The 19,094-nt window shown below is 45.0% G+C and overlaps 1 protein-coding gene across 5 annotated transcripts in view; it reads right to left on the bottom strand.

Moving 5' to 3' along the window:
- The window catches only part of LOC143806742 (sodium/calcium exchanger 1-like), a 141,498-nt gene extending 125,386 nt beyond the window's left edge, over window positions 1–16,112 (bottom strand). The window contains exon 1 of one of the 5 annotated variants that reach the window (XM_077287587.1): window positions 15,871–16,112. In XM_077287587.1, coding sequence (XP_077143702.1) covers window positions 15,871–15,977 — 107 coding nt within the window. In that variant the 5' untranslated portion in view covers window positions 15,978–16,112. Of the gene's footprint in view, window positions 1–15,697; window positions 15,790–15,870 lie in introns of those variants that run through there. The other 4 variants (XM_077287584.1, XM_077287586.1, XM_077287583.1 and 1 more) reach the window with 4 other exon arrangements.
- Window positions 16,113–19,094: the final 2,982 nt, after the last annotated feature.

Genomic DNA, 19,094 nt, shown 5'->3' with positions numbered 1-19,094 from the left:
CTGAGCAGGATCTCCAGCAGAGCGAGATTTCAGGGACAAAAACAACTTGCAATTATTTTTGAAATTTTGAAAGCAAGATCTATTCCCCGAGAAAAATTCAGGCAAAGGAATTCTAGGTTCAGATATAGGAACATGAACAACAAAATCTTGTAAATTTTGAACTCTAGTGGTGAGATTATTCAAACCTGCAGCTAAACTCTGAATATCCATTTTAAACAGGTGAACACAGAGCCATTCCAGGATTAGAAGGAGAGAGAGAGAGAAAGGCTGCAATATAGGCAGACTTGCAAGAGATTCAATTACAAGCACACTCAGAACTGAAGAAAAAAAAAAAAAAAAAAAAATCTTCAGCAGACTTCTCTTTTCTCTCCTTTCTCTGTCAATTAATTTAACCCTTTTTAGGCCGGTCAAACTGTTATGGTTCTCAATGGCAAGAGAACATAGCCCAGCAAACATAAGAACTAGCTCTTGGAAGGATGGAAACTAAACTGACCATGAACTAAACCTGCCGCACAACTAACAGTAGCCGGGTAGCGTTGCCTGCGTTTTATCCCTAGACGCCCAGCGCCGGCCGGAGGACTAACTAATCCTGGCAGAGGAAAATATAGTCCTGGCTCACCTCTAGAGAAATTTCCCCGAAAGGCAGACAGAGGCCCCCACATATATTGGCGGTGATTTTAGATGAAAATGACAAACGTAGTATGAAAATAGGTTTAGCAAAATTGAGGTCCGCTTACTAGATAGCAGGAAGACAGAAAGGGGACTTTCATGGTCAGCTGAAAACCCTATCAAAACACCATCCTGAAATTACTTTAAGACTCTAGTATTAACTCATAACATCAGAGTGGCAATTTCAGATCACAAGAGCTTTCCAGACACAGAAACGAAACTACAGCTGTGAACTGGAACAAAATGCAAAAACAAACAAGGACTAAAGTCCAACTTAGCTGGGAGTTGTCTAGCAGCAGGAACATGCACAGAAAGGCTTCTGATTACAATGTTGACCGGCATGGAAGTGACAGAGGAGCAAGGCTAAATAGCGACTCCCACATCCTGATGGAAACAGGTGAACAGAGGGGATGATGCACACCAGTTCAATTCCACCAGTGGCCACCGGGGGAGCCCAAAATCCAATTTCACAACAGACCGCATCTGAAGCAGGTATGAAGGACGACCCTGCCCTGACGACCGACACCACTCCAGTGACTGCTAGTGCCACAGCTGCTGACTCCGTTCCAGTGACTGATCTTGCAGCAGCCGCTACCTCTGCTGCAGCAAATGCCCATACTCAAGCTGCGCAGACCTCCATCGCTGCGCCCGATTTAACTGTACATGAAAGACGGATTAACGGCGTTTGTCCAGCACTGGGTGTAACCCTGGACCTCACTTTTCCCAGGCCGAGAAGGGTTAAGTGCCAGGTGCAGCCCTGGAAGCCGTCCAACTAAGCCTCGGAAACCTGAAACTGTAAATAGTTAACTGTTTATTTCCTTGCTGTTTTGCTGCTAAAACCCGTCCTGGGTTAACTCTTAAAGGGATCCCTTTGTTTACCCGGGATCCCTATTGCTTTTTATGTTTGCTTTCACTTTCATTTTTGCTTTTTTGTTCCACAATGTTATAAAAACTGCTGAATCATGAACAATGCATGATACAAACTTCTTGTAAATAGTTTGCACCTTTTTAAAGGTGCTATCTACTGGTTCTATATGAAGAAAGGACACTTTGCGAAGATATTGTTTTTTGGAAACATCACTGGAGTCCTTATTACAAACAGACTTGCAGCTTGAGGAGTTGCACTACCTCATAGAGACTTGGTCCCCTCTTAAAGGGGATGTTCACTGATGGTACTTAAGAGAATGATGTTGCTCTAAAAAGAAAGTTAATGATGCTGCTGATATGTACAAGTTGTATGTAACTAAATTGTTGAAAGAAAGAAGTGTTTAATAATGTGTTCTGAGATAAAGTAATTATTGGAAAGATGCAGCAGACCCGTAGGGGTAGACATAGTGTCCTGCATAGTTGTTAGCAAGAAAGTAAAGATAGAAGTTAATGCTCTAAGAAAATGTTTGGTAATGTTGATAGAAAATGGGGATAGAAGGTAAACCCTGCGTTCCCCATCGAAAGTTAGTAATGTGTTACTAAGGACAGAAAGTGAACCCGTAAGGGTTAGTGGGTGAGTCCTTATAGGAGCCAAGTGGAGCCGGCTCGGTGTTCTCAAACTGAAAGAAAAGTTATGTTCTATACTGTGTATAGTAGTTGAAAAGGCAGTAGGCCCTGGCTGAACGGGGCGGTCCTGTAACAGAAAGGAGAGGCAGTAGGTCTGGTGCCGATAGGACAGGCGGTCCTGCAGATCCAAAGTAGGAGAATGAAAAAGTAAAAAATACCTTGTAATGTGATTATAGGAAGGTCTTTAGCGGACTAAGAGTGTATATCCTTAAAGGCAAAGTTAAATTATTGGTTAATAATGTTTGCACTTAGTAGAATACCCGGTTGGGTAAGAAAAGTTAATTATAGCATGTTGCTATGATATTTTTGCCATGTTTGTAACGTTCAAGTGTCCTTACCTCCCATAAAGGGAAGCCTGTTCAAGTATACTTATTGTCATTGCACTCAACAAAATTGTATGTCTTTTTGCTAACTTGTATTGTTGTTTTCTTCCCAGTCCCGGAGTACTGTGTTTAACCAGGGGGGAGTGCAGCGCCCCAGAGTCCTGGTCGTTGCAGTACTGTGGCTCCGCCACTATGGGGAGCCATGGTGCGTCCGATGGCACTGAAGGAGTTCATCTGATCAGGTATCACAGACACCAATACATTTCACAGCCGGGCCTCCGGGGGGAGCTAAGGGTCCTATTCATTAGGCCACTCCCCACCATAGTGGGTAAACTGGGGGTCAGGCAGGAAGTTAGATCAGAAAGCTGACTGGATTGGACGAAGCAACACCTAGTGGCAGAGGGTGTTGTGGAGGAAGAGACAGTAGGGTCTCTGTCAGGGGTGGGATCCTGACAGAGGCTTGGCATTGGAAAGAACGTAACGGGTCCGCGCCAGCTCCGGGAAGCGGCGGGGCTCAAGAAAGGACTAGAAGCGAGATAGATTGTGCTGAGTGAGAAACGAGATCAAGCGATAGGAGAATTCCAGTAGGGGTCGTGCTGTAAGACCGGAGCAACACCCTACTGAGGCGCACTACCGGTGGCCGGAACGCCGAGGGAGTATTATAACATTCAGCTTCAAGCAATACTCTAAACAGCGGCAGGACAGTCAGTTTAAGGCGGGCTGTCTAACACATATCACCTATGAAGTCTTGGGAGGCAATTGCGGGAGAGGGGCGTCTCTAGGGTCCCGGAAGAACTCCAGGCCTACCCGACAAACGGGTGCCGTTCTAACTGTAACATCAGGAAGGGACGGACGATTAGAAGAACATCATTTAATCGAGTTGTGAGGGAACTTAAGAAACAGACACAACAGTTGTGGGGTACTTTCCGTAAGCACAGCAGGGAAGGACTACAACACATAGCGCTAAGAAGGAAGGCACCGATTTCCACCTGTGAAGAGAACTCTGGAGGTGCCATTGGACCGGCCGGACTTGCACAGCTTGGTGAACCGTATTCTGGACTGAGGACTCAGAGATCTCCAGTAAAGAGGTAAAGAGACTGCAACCTGGTGTCCTTGCTATTTACCGCGACCTGCACCCCACAACTGCACCGTTACAACACCACTTACTGCACCGGACGTCCCCCACTGACAGACAGGGCCACGGACCGGGTCTAGCCACCGTGACAACCCCAGGACTGAGACTTAGTAGCCCGGCTCCGGGTACCCCTAGGCCCTGCGGCGGTGTGGGGGCGCTCCATATACACTAGATTCCTTGATAGGGCGTTGATCCAGGGAACTAGTCTGATTGCCGTATGTGGAGTCTTCCTCTGGATCAACATGTTAGGGCATGTTAGGTTAGGCTATGGGTTGAACTAGATGGACTTAAAGTCTTCTTTCAACCTTAATAACTATGTTACTATGTAAATTAAATACTCAATATCCAGTGTCAGCATTTAATAAAATTGATGTCTCTTGTCGTGAGTCCGATATATATTTTTCCGAATGGGCAGGTGGCATGATAAATGATGCCTTTAGATGCACACGTGATATATTTTCTGATTTCAAACGTTTTCGAACCATTAAAATTACTGAATTTTTTTGCTTTTGTGCAATTGGAACAGGCTGTGCGTAATCCACATGGGAAAAAAAGCTTTTTTTTAGCACCAGATGATAGTGCATTTTTTATTGGATTATAATGGCTGTAAACCAGCAAATCACGGAGATTCCTGGATCTTTTTGCTACGATAGAAGGTGTAGATCGATCTTATTAGTGGAAAGGTTTTCCTGCTACGATGGTATTCCTTATCCATGTTTGCCAAGAAATATAATCATATAATACTTATGTAAAATACCGTCTGGTTAATGCTCCCCTACTACACAGGAGATTAGTATAAATGGTATACATTACAGATTAGCTAACGTATTAGGTAAAGTGGCTCAGATAAAACGCATCACTTATTCATTAGCAGCCTGCTATAACATGGCGCATTGCACGAATGTGACTGATGTTACCCATTACTACAACTACTTTTTGGGGATTATAATAGAACTACATCATCATCCATCAGCATGCCAAAATTGGATCTGTCCAAAATTTTTGCCAAAATTTTAGAAAGAAAAATAGCAAACTGAATGTGAATATAGCCATATAGACGGCATCCTGAAACCAGAGGTAATGTTTGTTTTTTTTTGTTCTTGTACTATGGCATTGTTATAGCTTTGACAGTTCATGTGATTCTGCTAAAAAAAAACAGCCAGCGATAGCGATTAAGGTGTATGTGACGCGGGTGGCTGAGATAACATTGAGTCTTGTGGATAAGGTTTTCACATAAGTCCTTTTTCTGCTCTTCCCAGATGCTGCATGATTTAAAAAGCTGCTCTTTCCTTTTTGCTGCATCCCTGTCACTTCCCAGCAGTTCGCCATTCATTTGTATGGAGGGAGCTTTTGTGCAGCTGTATATTTCATGCTAACGTACAAAACTGGCGTGCGCTAAATCTCTTCACTATAATGTGACAGAACCTGGCAATGAAGCTGCAATGTGCTTATCAATGCCAGATTACAGTGCAGTTAATATACTAGGTACTAAAAATGTCCATCTAATGTTACCTCTGACCGATGTTGGTCACAGTTGGGTAGACCTTCACCCACACGAGGCAATAATACTCACTAAATACCCATTTTTACTGTACATTGGCCATAGAGATTAGGTCAATGTTGGTCACAGCGGACAATTTCCCAGTTTCAGCTATTAAAACTGAAAAGAGGTTTTTCAATCCACCAAAACAAATTAAAAGCAAAAATACTTTATTATGACTTAATTAAAATAGTAGCATGGGCAGAAAAAAATATATCTGATGCGTTTCCAGTCTAGCTGACTTCTTAGGCCTCTTTCACACTTCCGTCTTTCATCTCCCATCACCATCCGTCGAGTTTTGAGAAAATAGGATCCTGCAAATTTTTCTGCAGGATCCTGTTTTTTCTCATAGACTTGTATTAGCGATGGATTGTGACTCTCTCTCTCTCTCTCTCCTCCCCGGAAATTTTTCCATTGAAATTCAAGCAACAACACGAACAACGCATTCGTCAAAATACTGGATGCGTTGCGCATGTTTTTCCCTATTTTCACGACGTACATCGATACGTCACAACAACGCATTACTACGCTCCACAGCAGACGGAAGTGTGAAAGAGGCCTAAGGGTTGTCCCACACGTCCAGATAATTCCGGTACCGGAATAAATCGGTACCGGAGTTATCCGTGTCCGTGTGCCTGGGAACTCACGGAGGCCATACGTGCGGCACACGTGTGCCGCCCGTATGGCGAGTGGGTACCACACGGAGCGTGTGGTACCCACTCTGCATGGTGCTGAAGCTGCGATTCATATCTTCCCTGCAGCAACGTTTGCTGTAGAGAGAATATGAAGAATAGTGTTTAAAATAAAGATCTATGTGTCCGCCGCCCCCCCCACCCCCTGTGCGCCCCCCCGCTGGTCAGAAAATACTTACCCGCCTCCCTCGCTGCTTCCTGGTCTGGCCGCGGCTTCTCCTGCATGCGGTCACGTGGGCCCGATCATTTACAGTCATGAATATGTGGCTCCACCTCCCATAGGGGCGGAGCCGACTATTCATGATTGTAAATGATCGGCCCCACGTGACCGCATACAGTAGGAGGCGCGGCCAGACCAGGAAGGAGCGAGGGAGGCGGGTAAGTATTTTCTGACCAGCGGGGGGGCGCACAGGGGGTGGGGGGGCAGCAGACACATGGATCTTTATTTTTAACACTATTCTTCATATTTTCTCTATAGCAAACGCTGCTACAGGGAAGATATGAATACCGGCTTCAGCACCATGTGGGGGGGACAGCGCTTACTGTAGCGCTGTCTCCTGCACGCACACGGACCCCAGACGGAGAATGTCCGTGTGAGGTCCGTGTTTTACGCGGACCCATTGACTCTATTGGGTCCGTGTAAAACGTGCGCTCCCACGAACACTGACATGTCTCCGTGTTTGGCACACGGAGACACGGTCCGCAAAAAATCAATGACATCTGCACAGATGCATTGATTTTTATGGGTCTACGTGTGTCAGTGTCTCCGGTACGTGAGGAAACTGTCACCTCACGTACCGGAATCACTGACGTGTGAAACCGGCCTAAGGGAGAGAGAGAGAGAAAACCTTTTTCCCGGACTTGAAAATCCTTCTGGGCATGCTCAGAGTGGAAAAACGGGATAAGTTGCTGGATTCCTGTTTTTCACAGTCTTGCACCCATAGGCTTCCATTATAGCCAGCGACGGGCAGCGCAGGATGCGTTGCTGACCGATTTTCCGACGTGCAGAAAAAACGTTCCTCTGAACGTTTTCTCTGCCCGACGGACCATTTTTGGCCGACGGATCCAGAGCACGACGGATGAAACGGATGGCCATCCGTCACAATCCGTCGCTAATATAAGTCTATGAGAAAAAACAGGATCCTGCAGAAAAATTTGCTCGACGGATTGTGACGGGAGATGAAAGACGGAAGTGTGAGGGTATGTCTCCACGGTACGGATGGGCGGCGGTATCGCCGCAGCGGCGAAGCCGCTCGGCGCTAAGCCCCGCCCCCTTAATGGGACGCGATCATGCCGGATGTGTTAACTCTTCACATCCGGGATGATCGCTCTCTCCCATAGGGCCCTGTGATATGCCTTGCGGGGACGCTGCGTCCCCGCAAGGTGTACGGGCATGCTGCGATCTGAAAAGACGCGCAGCATGTCCGTAGTCACAGGGCCGCCGCGTGCGGGTTTCCACGCATAGTGGAGACAGGATTTCATCAAATCCCCTCCACTATGCTGGAACATCTGGACGCTGCTTGTTTGACGCTGCAGCGCTGCGCAGCGTCAAACAAGCAGCGTTTCCTGACCGTGGAAACATACCCTGAAAGAGGCCTAAATCATAGATATAGTTCAAAAAAGGACAGAACTACTAGTATAAAAATGCATACAGCCCATGACATCAAACATTGACAGCACCCGAATAATAAAGTATTATGCCCATGCTCATTGTCGGACTGGGCTGCCAAGGGCCCACACCAGTAACCAACTCCAGGGCCCCACTGTTCAGCTACCTGCAAATGTGACATTATCCTCAATCATAAATTTATATAACAATGAACTGGGTGGATTGCTAAATGAATAAGATGCTGCCTTTGTCTATCCATAGTGATTTAAGTATTTAGTGCTATGTACTGCTCATATAACAGGGTGGTGGCCCACCAGAGGATTCTCCTGTGGGCCAGTCCAGGTGGTCAAGCTACTATTTTATTTTAAGTCATAATAAACTATTTTTGGCTTTTAATCCACTTTGCTGGATTGAAAAACCTCTTGTCACAATTTTGAAGAAAGCTGCTTGATACCTCACAAGCGTTATTATCCATCCATAGTGGAGTGGATTGCCCAGCAAACCAGGCTGAACAATATACATATATTTGATGGGGTGAGATGTATCTGCAACCTTTTTTTATTACTGCCATTAAAATTGAACCCTTGCCCCAAGTCAAGGATACTTTGCTACTCTCCAGCGTAAATAACCATTCTTAAAGGGAATCTGTTACCATGTTTTTCTATCCTATCTGAAAGCAGCATGATATAAGGGCAGAAACGCTGATTACAGAGATGTATCACTTACTTTACTGGGTGATGCAATTTTGATTAAAAACTGTTTTCTCTGCTGTAGAGCCGAAGGCTGAGCTATGTATAACCCCACCCAAACCACTGACTGGCAAATTTTGTGTACCCTGTGCAAAGGCAGAAAGCAGCCAATTAGTGGTGGGGGGCGTGGCTGGACTACCTGGCAGCAGGCCATGTAGTCCTCTAGTGATAATCTCCTGCTGATAAAGCAGTGATTTTATGAAAACTACACAAAGCAGCCCAGTAAGTGACACCTTGCTGGAATTTGCCTCTACATTATGCTGTTCTCAGATTAGGTGGAAAAAATCTGGTGACATTCCCTTTAAAAGGGTTCTCAACTCTGGACAATCTCCATTTATTAGAAGGGTCCCTCAATAAATAGCTGAGCACAAAGTGTCTCCTTGGTGGGACCCCTACAATTAACCTGTAGTAACATATGCTTAGATAGATTGAGAAAAGTCACAGGTCTATCAAGTACAGCCTGTCTTGTTCAATTATAGATTATTTATTGGTAGATTATTTATAAGCCATAATACCTTTGGTTAATAGAATAGTATTAAACCCTTTAATATAGTGTCTGCATTACTACCTCTTGTGGTTGGGCATTGCACAGGCTGAGTGCTCTAACTGTAAAGAACCCTTTCCTACTTAGATGCTGGAATAACTTTTCCACCTCATTTAATGAATATCCCCTGGTCCTTTGTAGGGTCTTTGGAAGTAATAAATTAGATGGCAGTCCTTTGTATTGAGCACCCAACATGTCAATGAGATTTCCTCTGAGGTGTCATTCTTCTAAATTAAACAAGTCAAACATTTCTAGCCTCTATAAGAGAGGCCTTCCTTCCCATGTAATAACCTAGTTGCCTGTCTTTGAGCTGACTCTAGCATTCCAATATAATTTTTTAAAAATGAAGCCCAAAACTGGATTTATAGATGGGTAATAATACTTTATGATCACAGAATTTTATCTCTTTTTCATACACCCTAATATCTTAATTGCTTTTGCTGCGGCTGCCTGACCTTGAGTACTGCTGTTCAGCTTACTTGTAACCATAATCCCCAAGTCCTGCTGTTCTGTATAAAATATTTCCATTTATTACTTTACATTTATCATCGTTAAAGGAAACCTGTCATGTTGGATAATGCTATTAACCTATAGATGTGGGTTTAATCTACAGATTAACAACGTTTAAAAAGCATACGCTCCCGGGAGAAAATTAACTTTATTCCTCCAAGGAGCCAACGGCTTTCAGTCATGCAGGCGTGCCTTATTTTTGCCCTTACGACAAGCTTACCTATCTCCCTCTGTAATATTATGCACTGAAGATGACTTTTTATTTATCCTAAAAAGTTTCAGATCATGAACAAACACTGACATTTAACTTTTAATTCCCTCCACAAGGTCATTAATAAAGAAATTATTAAGAATGGGGCCTAATACAGATCCTTGTGGTACCCATTGCTGACCTTTACAATGACCAATTTCCTGTCCCTTAATCAATGTTTTACCCATGCGCATATAGTGTCACCTAGTCCGTTTTTTTTTTTTTTTTTTGTAGTATTGGAAGTGGTAACTGCCTCCATATCTGGCTGAGCACTCTATTTTTAATTAGCGCTGGATCCTATCTGCTCTTTAAATTTGTAGGCTTTTAGCCCAGGGGAGGCATGTTTGATAAATATTAGTATGGGTCCCATCAAAGAAAAATTCACCTTGTCATAGCTGGTGGGCTCTCATGAATTGATCAATGTATGGGTTAAGTACATTAACTTTTATAAGTATGTTCTGTGTAGCAGTAATGCAGTCCAAATAGTCAAGATTCATCTTAGCGCTTACAGGATGCTGCTGTATTCTTTTGCTTGTATATTATGCAGTCATAGCACCTTGCATCTGTTCACACCTGCTTTATTCTGTGCGGCGGTGCTGGTCAGTTTTTTGTAGTCCCCGCATCTGCAGTTTCAATACAAGGCTGTTGTGTGGTACAGTATCAAATTCCTATTTGTTCAACATCTCTACAGCGCCACCACAGGAGAAATCAAACATTACACAGTAGCAATTTAATTACATGGGTTGTGTTGTGAATTCTGCTCTTGGGCTCCCTCCGGTGGTTGTTAGTGGTAGTGCAGTGGTCTCTGGATTATAGCCAGGGCAGGTGTTTCTGCTTATTGCAGCTCTATTAGGTATTTAGGTTTGTAGGATCCATCAATCCCTGCCAGTTGTCCATTGTATCTTGGAGGGATTGCATCTCTGTCTGGCTCCACTTGCCCTGCTGTCATTTCAGCTAAGATAAGTGTCTTGTTTTGGTTCTCTGTAGCACGCATGCAGTTTGCTTTTATGTGCAGTGCAATCTATTGTGTTTTTGTCCAGCTTAGACTTGTTTGGATTTTTCTGTCATGCTGGTTTCTCTGGAGATGCAGATTTACATCCTATGTCTTTAGTTAGATGTAGTATCTATATATATAATTGTCTAAGGGTTTTTCCGTCTGTCTGTCTGTCTGTCTGTCTGTCTTTCTGTCTGTCTGTCTGTCTGTCCTGGAAATCCCACATCTCTGATTGGTCGAGGCCGCCAGGCCTCGACCAATCAGAGACAGGCACAGCATGGCGACGATGATGTCATAATGGAAATCCCACGTCTCTGATTGGTCGAGGCCGCCAGGCCTCGACCAATCAGTGAAGGGCACAGTATCGACGTAGATGTCATAATGGTTGCCATGGCGACGATGATGTCATAAAGGTTGCCTCGACCAATCAGCGACGGGCACAGTCTGCCGCGAATTCTGGAAACATCATTGTCCATATACTACGGGAACATGCATATTCTAGAATACCCGATGCGTTAGAATCGGGCCACAGTCTAGTATTGTATATTCTGCTGTGGATTTTTCTAGTGTTTTAATACTGACCGCTTAGAACTCTGTCCTATCCTTTTCTATTTAGCTAGAAGTGCCTCTTTTGCTAAACTCTGTTTTTTCTGCCTGTGTACGTATTTCCTCTTAAACTCACAGTCAATATTTGTGGGGGGCTGCCTATCCTTTGGGGCTCTGCTCTGAGGCAAGATAGGATTTCCCATTTCCATCTTTAGAGGGGTATTTAGTCCTCCGGCTGTGTCGAGGTGTCTAGGCCTGGTTCGGTACATCCCACGGCTACTTCTAGTTGCGGTGTCAGTATTAGGATTGCGGTCAGTACAGGTACCACCTACTCCAGAGATAGTCTCATGCGGCTCCAGGGTCACCGGATCATAACAGGGTTGTCTGTGTAATGCAGCACAGGGTCGCTTCTCCAACGTAAGAGATGATCTTTGTAACCAATGCCCAAAATGGCCAAAAGAAGAGGACCCTGATGATGGAATGCCTTTATAAAGGCAGAATTCCCTAGTATGGTATGGTGGCTTATCTGCCAAGTATCTTTATTATACAGGGCCAAGTAATTACACTTAGGGCGCTTCTTCATGTATTAAAGCCATATAAATATTGACTTCCCAGGATCAATTTGCTCTGGCAACAATGTATGCAGCATCTGCAAAGTATATTAAATCGGTTGTCCACTACTTGGACAACCCCTTCTTAAATGCTGTAGGCCCCTAAATAAAATTAAAAAGGCTTATATTCACCCACACACAGGCGCTGTTCCAGCAACATCTTTGCTGTTCCAGCGACATTTCTGCTGTTCCAGCGATGTCACGTAACTTTGCTATGTCGCGTAAGCGCTACAGTCGATCAGTAGCCGATAATGGGCTGCTTCATTAATGTCACGCGAGAGCCCAGAGACCCGAAATGCCACCAACGGAGACGAGTATAAGCTTTTATTTATTTTACTCGGGAGAGGGAGGGGTACAGCATTTAAAGGGACTCTGTCACCTGAATTTGGCAGGCCCTCTCTCCGGTCCGATGGGCGGTGTTTCCTCAGCTTTTATTCACCCCTTCCTTTCCCGCTGGGCGCAATATTTTCTGGAATTTCCGTCGGTTTCCTCCGTAGTTGCCTTGCGCATGCGCAGTATGCTTTGCCCAACTGCGCTGTGCCCCGGAACACAGCGAAATACTTCCGGGACATAGTGCGCTGGCGCATGCGCACTAATGCTTTTCGGCTTTGCCCGCACTTGGGCAAAGCATACTGCGCGTGCGCAAGGCAAGATTGCTTTGCGCATGCGTGAACTACAGAGGAAACCGACGGAAATTCCAGAAAATATTGTGCCCAGGGGGAAAGGAAGGGCTGAGGAAACACCGCCCATCGGACCGGACAGAGGGCCCGCCAAATTCAGGTGTCAGAGTCCCTTTAAGAAGCACTTGCCTGAATAGTGAACAACCCCTTCAAGACAAGAGAAACTGAGCAAAGGAAAATATACAATCATAACAATACAGAAACTATCAGGAAAAAAAATAAATCATCCATCTGATAGAAAGCTAAACTAAGCAAGATTGAAAAATAAAATTACACCATTTTTTCAATCTTTAAAGAGAACTTGTTGAAAATGTTTTCTGACCTGCAGGCTGGATATTATAGAGCAGGAGGAGCTGATCAGATTGATAGACATTTTTGTTGGGATTTTTTTTCAGTAAAACTGTTATTTTACTCCTTGAAATCTCCATTGTTTGTAAACATAGGAGTCCAGTGGGCGGGCCTATTCAATGACTGACAATATTCCTTTTATAACATGCAGAGATGGCTGTCAATCACTGAGTAGGATGGCCGACTGGACTCGTACATCATTGATTTCAACGAGAAAAAATAATAATACTGAATATTTTCCTATCTATTTATCATTCTACTCAGCATCTCCTTCTCTATACCGCACTGTACACATATCGGACTGTATACGCCACGTGACAGGTTACCTTTAACATATAATAAGGACCTATCCAATTTCTGTACCAATTGATTGAACCAGTACAATGACGGGATCCCATTGCCAAAAGTGACCGAATATGTCCCTACTTGATTCCTGGTGGTGACACATGGACAGCGTCCTAACTCCTGTCCGATAGTGACAAAGCCTGGCATTGAGATATCACCAATTCTACCACTACCAGATGCCCCATTGCCTACTTGAACTCTTCGTCTACTTTTGGTGAGTCCACTTAAATATATCATTGCATAAAGAAAAAAAGGAATCTCCAATTTCCAGTAATGGAAAACAGTCATTTTACAAGCATGAAATATCCAATAATAAAATCCGGTACATTGGTAACAACCTCAGATTTAGGCTGCTGTCACACTAGCAGTATTTGGTCAGTATTTTACATCAGTATCTGTAAGCCAAAACCAGGAGTGGAACAATTAAGGCTTGTTTCCATTTGCGAGAAACACGTCCGTGTCTCGCATGTGGAAACCAAGCTCTGGCGCCGGCACTTGGAAGCGGAGCTGTGCAGCTCCATGTGTTCCTATGCGGCCGCACGCTCCGCTCTGGAGTGCCGGCACCAGAGCTTGGTTTCCAAATGCGAGACACGGACGTGTTTCTCGCAAGTGGAAACAAGCCCTTAGGCCGGTTTCACACGTCAGTGATTCCGGTACGTGAGGTGACAGTTTCCTCACGTACCGGAGACACTGACACACGTAGACCCATAAAAATCAATGCATCTGTTCAGATGTCATTGATTTTTTGCGGACCGTGTCTCCGTGTGCCAAACACGGAGACATGTCAGTGTTCGTGGGAGCGCACGTTTTACACGGACCCAATAGAGTCAATGGGTCCGCGTAAAACACGGACCTCACATGGACATTCTCCGTCTGGGGTCCGTGTGCGTGCAGGAGACAGCGCTACAGTAAGCGCTGTCCCCCCCACATGGTGCTGAAGCCGGTATTCATATCTTCCCTGCAGCAGCGTTTGCTGTAGAGAAAATATGAAGAATAGTGTTAAAAATAAAGATTTAGGTGTCCGCCGCCCCCCTACCCCCTGTGCGCCCCCTCCCCCGCTGGTCAGAAAATACTTACCCGCTCCCTCGCTCCTTCCTGGTCTGGCCGCGCCTCCTACTGTATGCGGTCACGAGGGGCCGATCATTTACAATCATGAATAGTCGGCTCCGCCCCTATGGGAGGTGGAGCCACATATTCATGACTGTAAATGATCAGCCCCACGTGACCGCATGCAGGAGAAGCCGCGGCCAGACCAGGAAGCAGCGAGGGAGCGGGTATTTTCTGACCAGCGGGGGGGCGCACAGGGGGTGGGGGGGCGGCGGACACATGGATCTTTATTTTAAACACTATTCTTCATATTTTCTCTGCAGCAAACGCTGCTGCAGGGAAGATATGAATCGCAGCTTCAGCACCATGCAGAGTGGGTACCACACGCTCCGTGTGGTACCCACTCGCCATACGGGCGGCACACGTGTGCCGCACGTATGGCCTCCGTGAGTTCCCAGGCACACGGACACGGATAACTCCGGTACCGATTTATTCCGGTACCGGAATTATCTGGACGTGTGGGACAGCCCTTAGAGGAAAAGTATAATAGAAACATATGCACCACTTCTGCATTTATCACCCACTCCTGGTTTTGGCTTACAAATACTGATGTAAAATACTGACCAAATCCTGCTAGTGTGACGGCAGCCTTACTGTCAGTCCGCGACTTCTGCTTCATAAACAAGAGTGCATCGACCACATGAATCCACAAGCGACCACTGACGACTTTGGATTTTCCGCAGCCCTAATGGCTTATTATGGAGGAGCTTGTGCATAAGAGCTATTCTGATAATACAAGTTTATTAGGTAACTGCAGCTTATGCAATTACCTAGTGATTTAATATAGACGTGGAAGAAGCTTTGACGTTACACCCAAGGAAATCTCTGCTCCCGTGTCACTTGGAATAAGAAAGTAAGTGTGTCATTTTCCAAGACATGTCACTGACATATTCATTCAGCCCGTTTCTATATACTCCTACCGATACCTAAATCTTTTTAAGAATCATTCATGCACAAAAATCCCTAATTCTAATACTCCTTGAAATTTGCTCATCTGCGACACGGACATATTGATTGACACCTGTCACTGTACCTGATGTTCGGAAATAATTCTCTCGCCCAGATCTGGATTCCTCCCAGTAACATTTTCCCCCTCCACAATGATAATTTATGGCATAAAATCTCTCCAACTTAAGGTTTTCGCATTATTATTCACTTAAGGCCTTTTTCCGTCTCTGCTCATATTCTTCCCCGGAATAATAAGAATAAATCCTGTAATCCCCTCATTCCGCTCTGTCCTATTTGGCTGAGAATCTTGTTCTCTCTGCTATAAGTTGTTTCCTTCCGTCCCTTCTTTCTCCTCCTTTCCATTCTCCTTAGTTGATTTTTCCTGTATGTCTGAGCCCATTATCTTTCGCTGGGTCTCATAATCCCTGGTAAATGCCCCTCTTTTCCTGACCCCCCATTGTTACACGGCTCGTGCCCATCTCTCGTCCCCCAACCCATTTCCTTCCAAGCTTTCATGTCTAATAGTCAATTGCCCTCTCTCACCTTTTTTCTTTCCATCTCGAGCCTTGTATTTGCACCTGCCTTTCTTGCTCTGTAATTCCCATAATACCGGGGGCTTATTGATTCACTTTCCCCTCTCTACTCATTCTACTGCAGACCTCCTCCCTACCCTTCCGAGCTTCCCTCTCCCCCCAAAATGTGCAAAGAGTCGTCACCTTGTGAATCCACCGTTGTGCATCTCCCGTTCAGCTGCGCGGCGAGCTGGCGTGTGTGACAACACGCATGTGTGAAGGCATAAGTCTGCTGGCATGTGAGCAGGCATGAGTGTATGCGCGTCTGTGTCAATGCTTGCACGGAAAAAAAAATCTCTATGTCCCTGTATACTGCAGCTATGAGCATATACACACTGCGCTGTGATGGGAGCGAGAGAGGAGGAGGGGGAGAATGTGTGAGATAGAGGAGTGTAGAGAGGCAATGAAAGAGGCAGAATATATGTGTGTGAAATAGAGGGGGGAGTGAGAACGGAGACTAGATATAGGGGAAAAAAGACAGTAACCCTGTATCCATATCATATCCAATCCACCTACTTGTGCAGACGCGAACATGTGCATTTGTCATTTCACATGTTGTGCAATGTGTATGGTCGCTAACGCTAAGAAGGATCTGCTTTCTTATTAAATATCCTTTATCGTGCGGGCAGAAAATATCCAGATTACAATCGAGAACATTTTCCAATGACAGAGACTGTAAAAAGTGTGACGGGATTTATATCAGACATTAATCCTGTGCTATCAGAGCATCACTTAACCTCTCACCTGCCAGAACAAGATTTCCATCTCTCATCCCCCCCCCCGGCAAGGTTTTATCCAATGGCTAATAAACCCGTCATCGCCATTATTATTAGCCTGTGCTTATAGCTTTTCACAATGAGGATTATTAAATACAATCATTGAATAAAAAAAGAAAAGATATTGTCGAAGATTATTTAAACCGATAAAGTCATTAAAGCCTACAAATGTAGGAGGATGAGAGTTATGATACAGAAAGTAGTAGTACTGGGGACCAGCTAGATACTAAGGGGATAATAATGATGAATGTCATTTGTTGCAGCTGTGACTTGTGCAAGTAAATGAGGAGGATGAAGGAGGGCAGGAGGATGCAGCAGATAAGCAGTTGCGTATGGATATTAGAGCAGGTGCAGACAGCAGGATTATCAGTCTGAGTGCAATCCAACAAAACATCGGACCTACAGTATGGGACGGCGCACAAGTCCGATTTTTGCCTCGAACAAACCCCGTTAGAGGAAAAAATCGCAGCATGTCTGGGTTTGATCTGATATTCGGATCTAACTCGGCCATGCAAGTAAATGAGTGTGTGGAAATCATCGGACTGCACTCGGATGACATCTGAGTGCAGCCTGATTTCAACGCACTGACACAATTAAGAAGATGGAGAAATTTGGTTCTCCATCTTCTCCTCACAGTGTGCTCCGCTTCTCTCATCCGAGAGAATAAGATCACACTATGCTGGCCTGACACTCAGATGCAACTCTGTGTCATTTACATAATCGGCCGATTCTCTCAGAATCTACAGCCATCTGTACGAGTCCGTACTTCGTAGTATAATACTTAGGATGCATTTAAGTGGGGCCTGTTTCTTCCTTTGCAATTTTGTTAAATAATATTACTTGTTTTTACTTTTTTATGTTTTGTTTTGTGGCATTCACTATTTCTTGCACCAAATTCATCGAAATAGCGCATGGAGTTCATGAATTATGCACAAAAGAAAAAATCATCTTTTGCAACTTTTCAGAAGAAAAAAGTTTAATGTTCTGCAAAAATGTCACATTTGCACCAAAGATTCAGTAGTACATTAAATCACAACAGGAGGTGAACAGAATACATTTGCAACAAAATTTGTGACTTTTCTAATTCGCAAATGATAAATCAGGCGAAAACACCTGCAAACTGTAAACTTCGCTCACAGTGTGGAACTTCCAAAACAAACACATAAAAAAGTGACTTTTAAAAAAGGCACAAATGGAGAGAAAAATAAGACACAAGCAAAAAAAAGAGGCGCAGAACACCAAAATCTCAACACAAAACAGGTGCAAATACAATAATGAACTATGTCCTGGGTGTTGGAAAGTTAGACTGAAGAGCATTCCAGCGTTCAGGTGCAGCACGGGAGAAATCCTGCAAGGTTTTACTTAGCAAGATTTTATTTATTTCTGCTGTTGAAAGAATGATAAAAATAGGTTTCCTACACTGCAAGCTACATCAACTCTACTAATAACATTTAGGGTACGTGTCCACTTTCAGGATGGCAGGCGGTTTGGACGGAGCGGCAAACCCGCTCCGCCCTAAGCCCCGCCCCCTTCTGTGACGCGATGATGTCGGATGTGTTCATTGCACACATCCGACATTATCGCACCCCACACATAGGGCCCTGTGATATACCTTGCGGCGGCGCGGCGCCGCAAGGTACACGGACATGCTGCAATCTAAAAAGACGCGCAGCATGTCCGGAATCGCAGGGCCGCCGGGTGCGTGTTACCACGCATAGTGGAGACAGGATTTGATAAAATCCCCTCCACTATGCTGTAACATCTGGACGCTGCGTGTTTGACACTGCGGCTCTGCACAGCGTCAAACACGCAGCGTTTCCTGCACGTGGAAACATACCCTCAGGGTATGTGTCCACAATCAGGATGGCCGGCGGTATCGCCGGAGCGGCAAACCCGCTCGGCGCTAAGCCCCGCCCCCTTCTGGGACGCGATGATGCCGGATGTGTTCATTGTACACATCTGGGATCATCGCACCCCTCGCATGGGGCCCTGTGTTATTCCTTGCGGCGCCGCAAGGAACACGGACATGCTGCAATCTTAAAAGACGCACAGCATGTCCGGAGTCGCAGGGCCGACGGATGCGTGTTTCCACGCATAGTGGACACGGGATTTCATAAAATCCCCTCCACTATGCTGGAACATCTGGACGCTGCGTGTTTGACGCTGCGGCCCCACGCAGCGTCAAACACGCAGCGTTTCCTGAACGTGGACACGTACCCTAAAGGAGATCTCTAGAACTAGAACTCTAGTTCCCTGCAAAGAACATTAGAATTGCTTTTCAATTGCATACATTTCTGCCATAAATCTGCCACATGTGAATTCAACCAAAAAGTAAACTGTGGTATACTTTTAATTTCCAAGGGGAGACAATGCTGATTGATGGGGGTGCTAGGCATTGTAAGTAAGTAGAAAAGCACCATTTAATGCTAATGGAAACTGCCTGGAGATGCAGGAAGATGAAGGTGGTTAATGGTGATATCCCTGGTGGTCTGGAGTGTTGAACGGATTAATTGTGACAAATCTAATATTCAGTGAATTACTGTCAGATGTCAATCAGCTTCTCTTTTCTGCCCTGCAGCAAACACAGAGTAT

This window comes from Ranitomeya variabilis, chromosome 2, assembly GCF_051348905.1.
Source record: "Ranitomeya variabilis isolate aRanVar5 chromosome 2, aRanVar5.hap1, whole genome shotgun sequence".
Classification (NCBI taxonomy): domain Eukaryota; kingdom Metazoa; phylum Chordata; class Amphibia; order Anura; family Dendrobatidae; genus Ranitomeya; species Ranitomeya variabilis.
The sequence above is the reverse complement of the archived record's forward strand: the minus strand, read 5'-3'. Positions and strand labels throughout refer to the sequence as shown.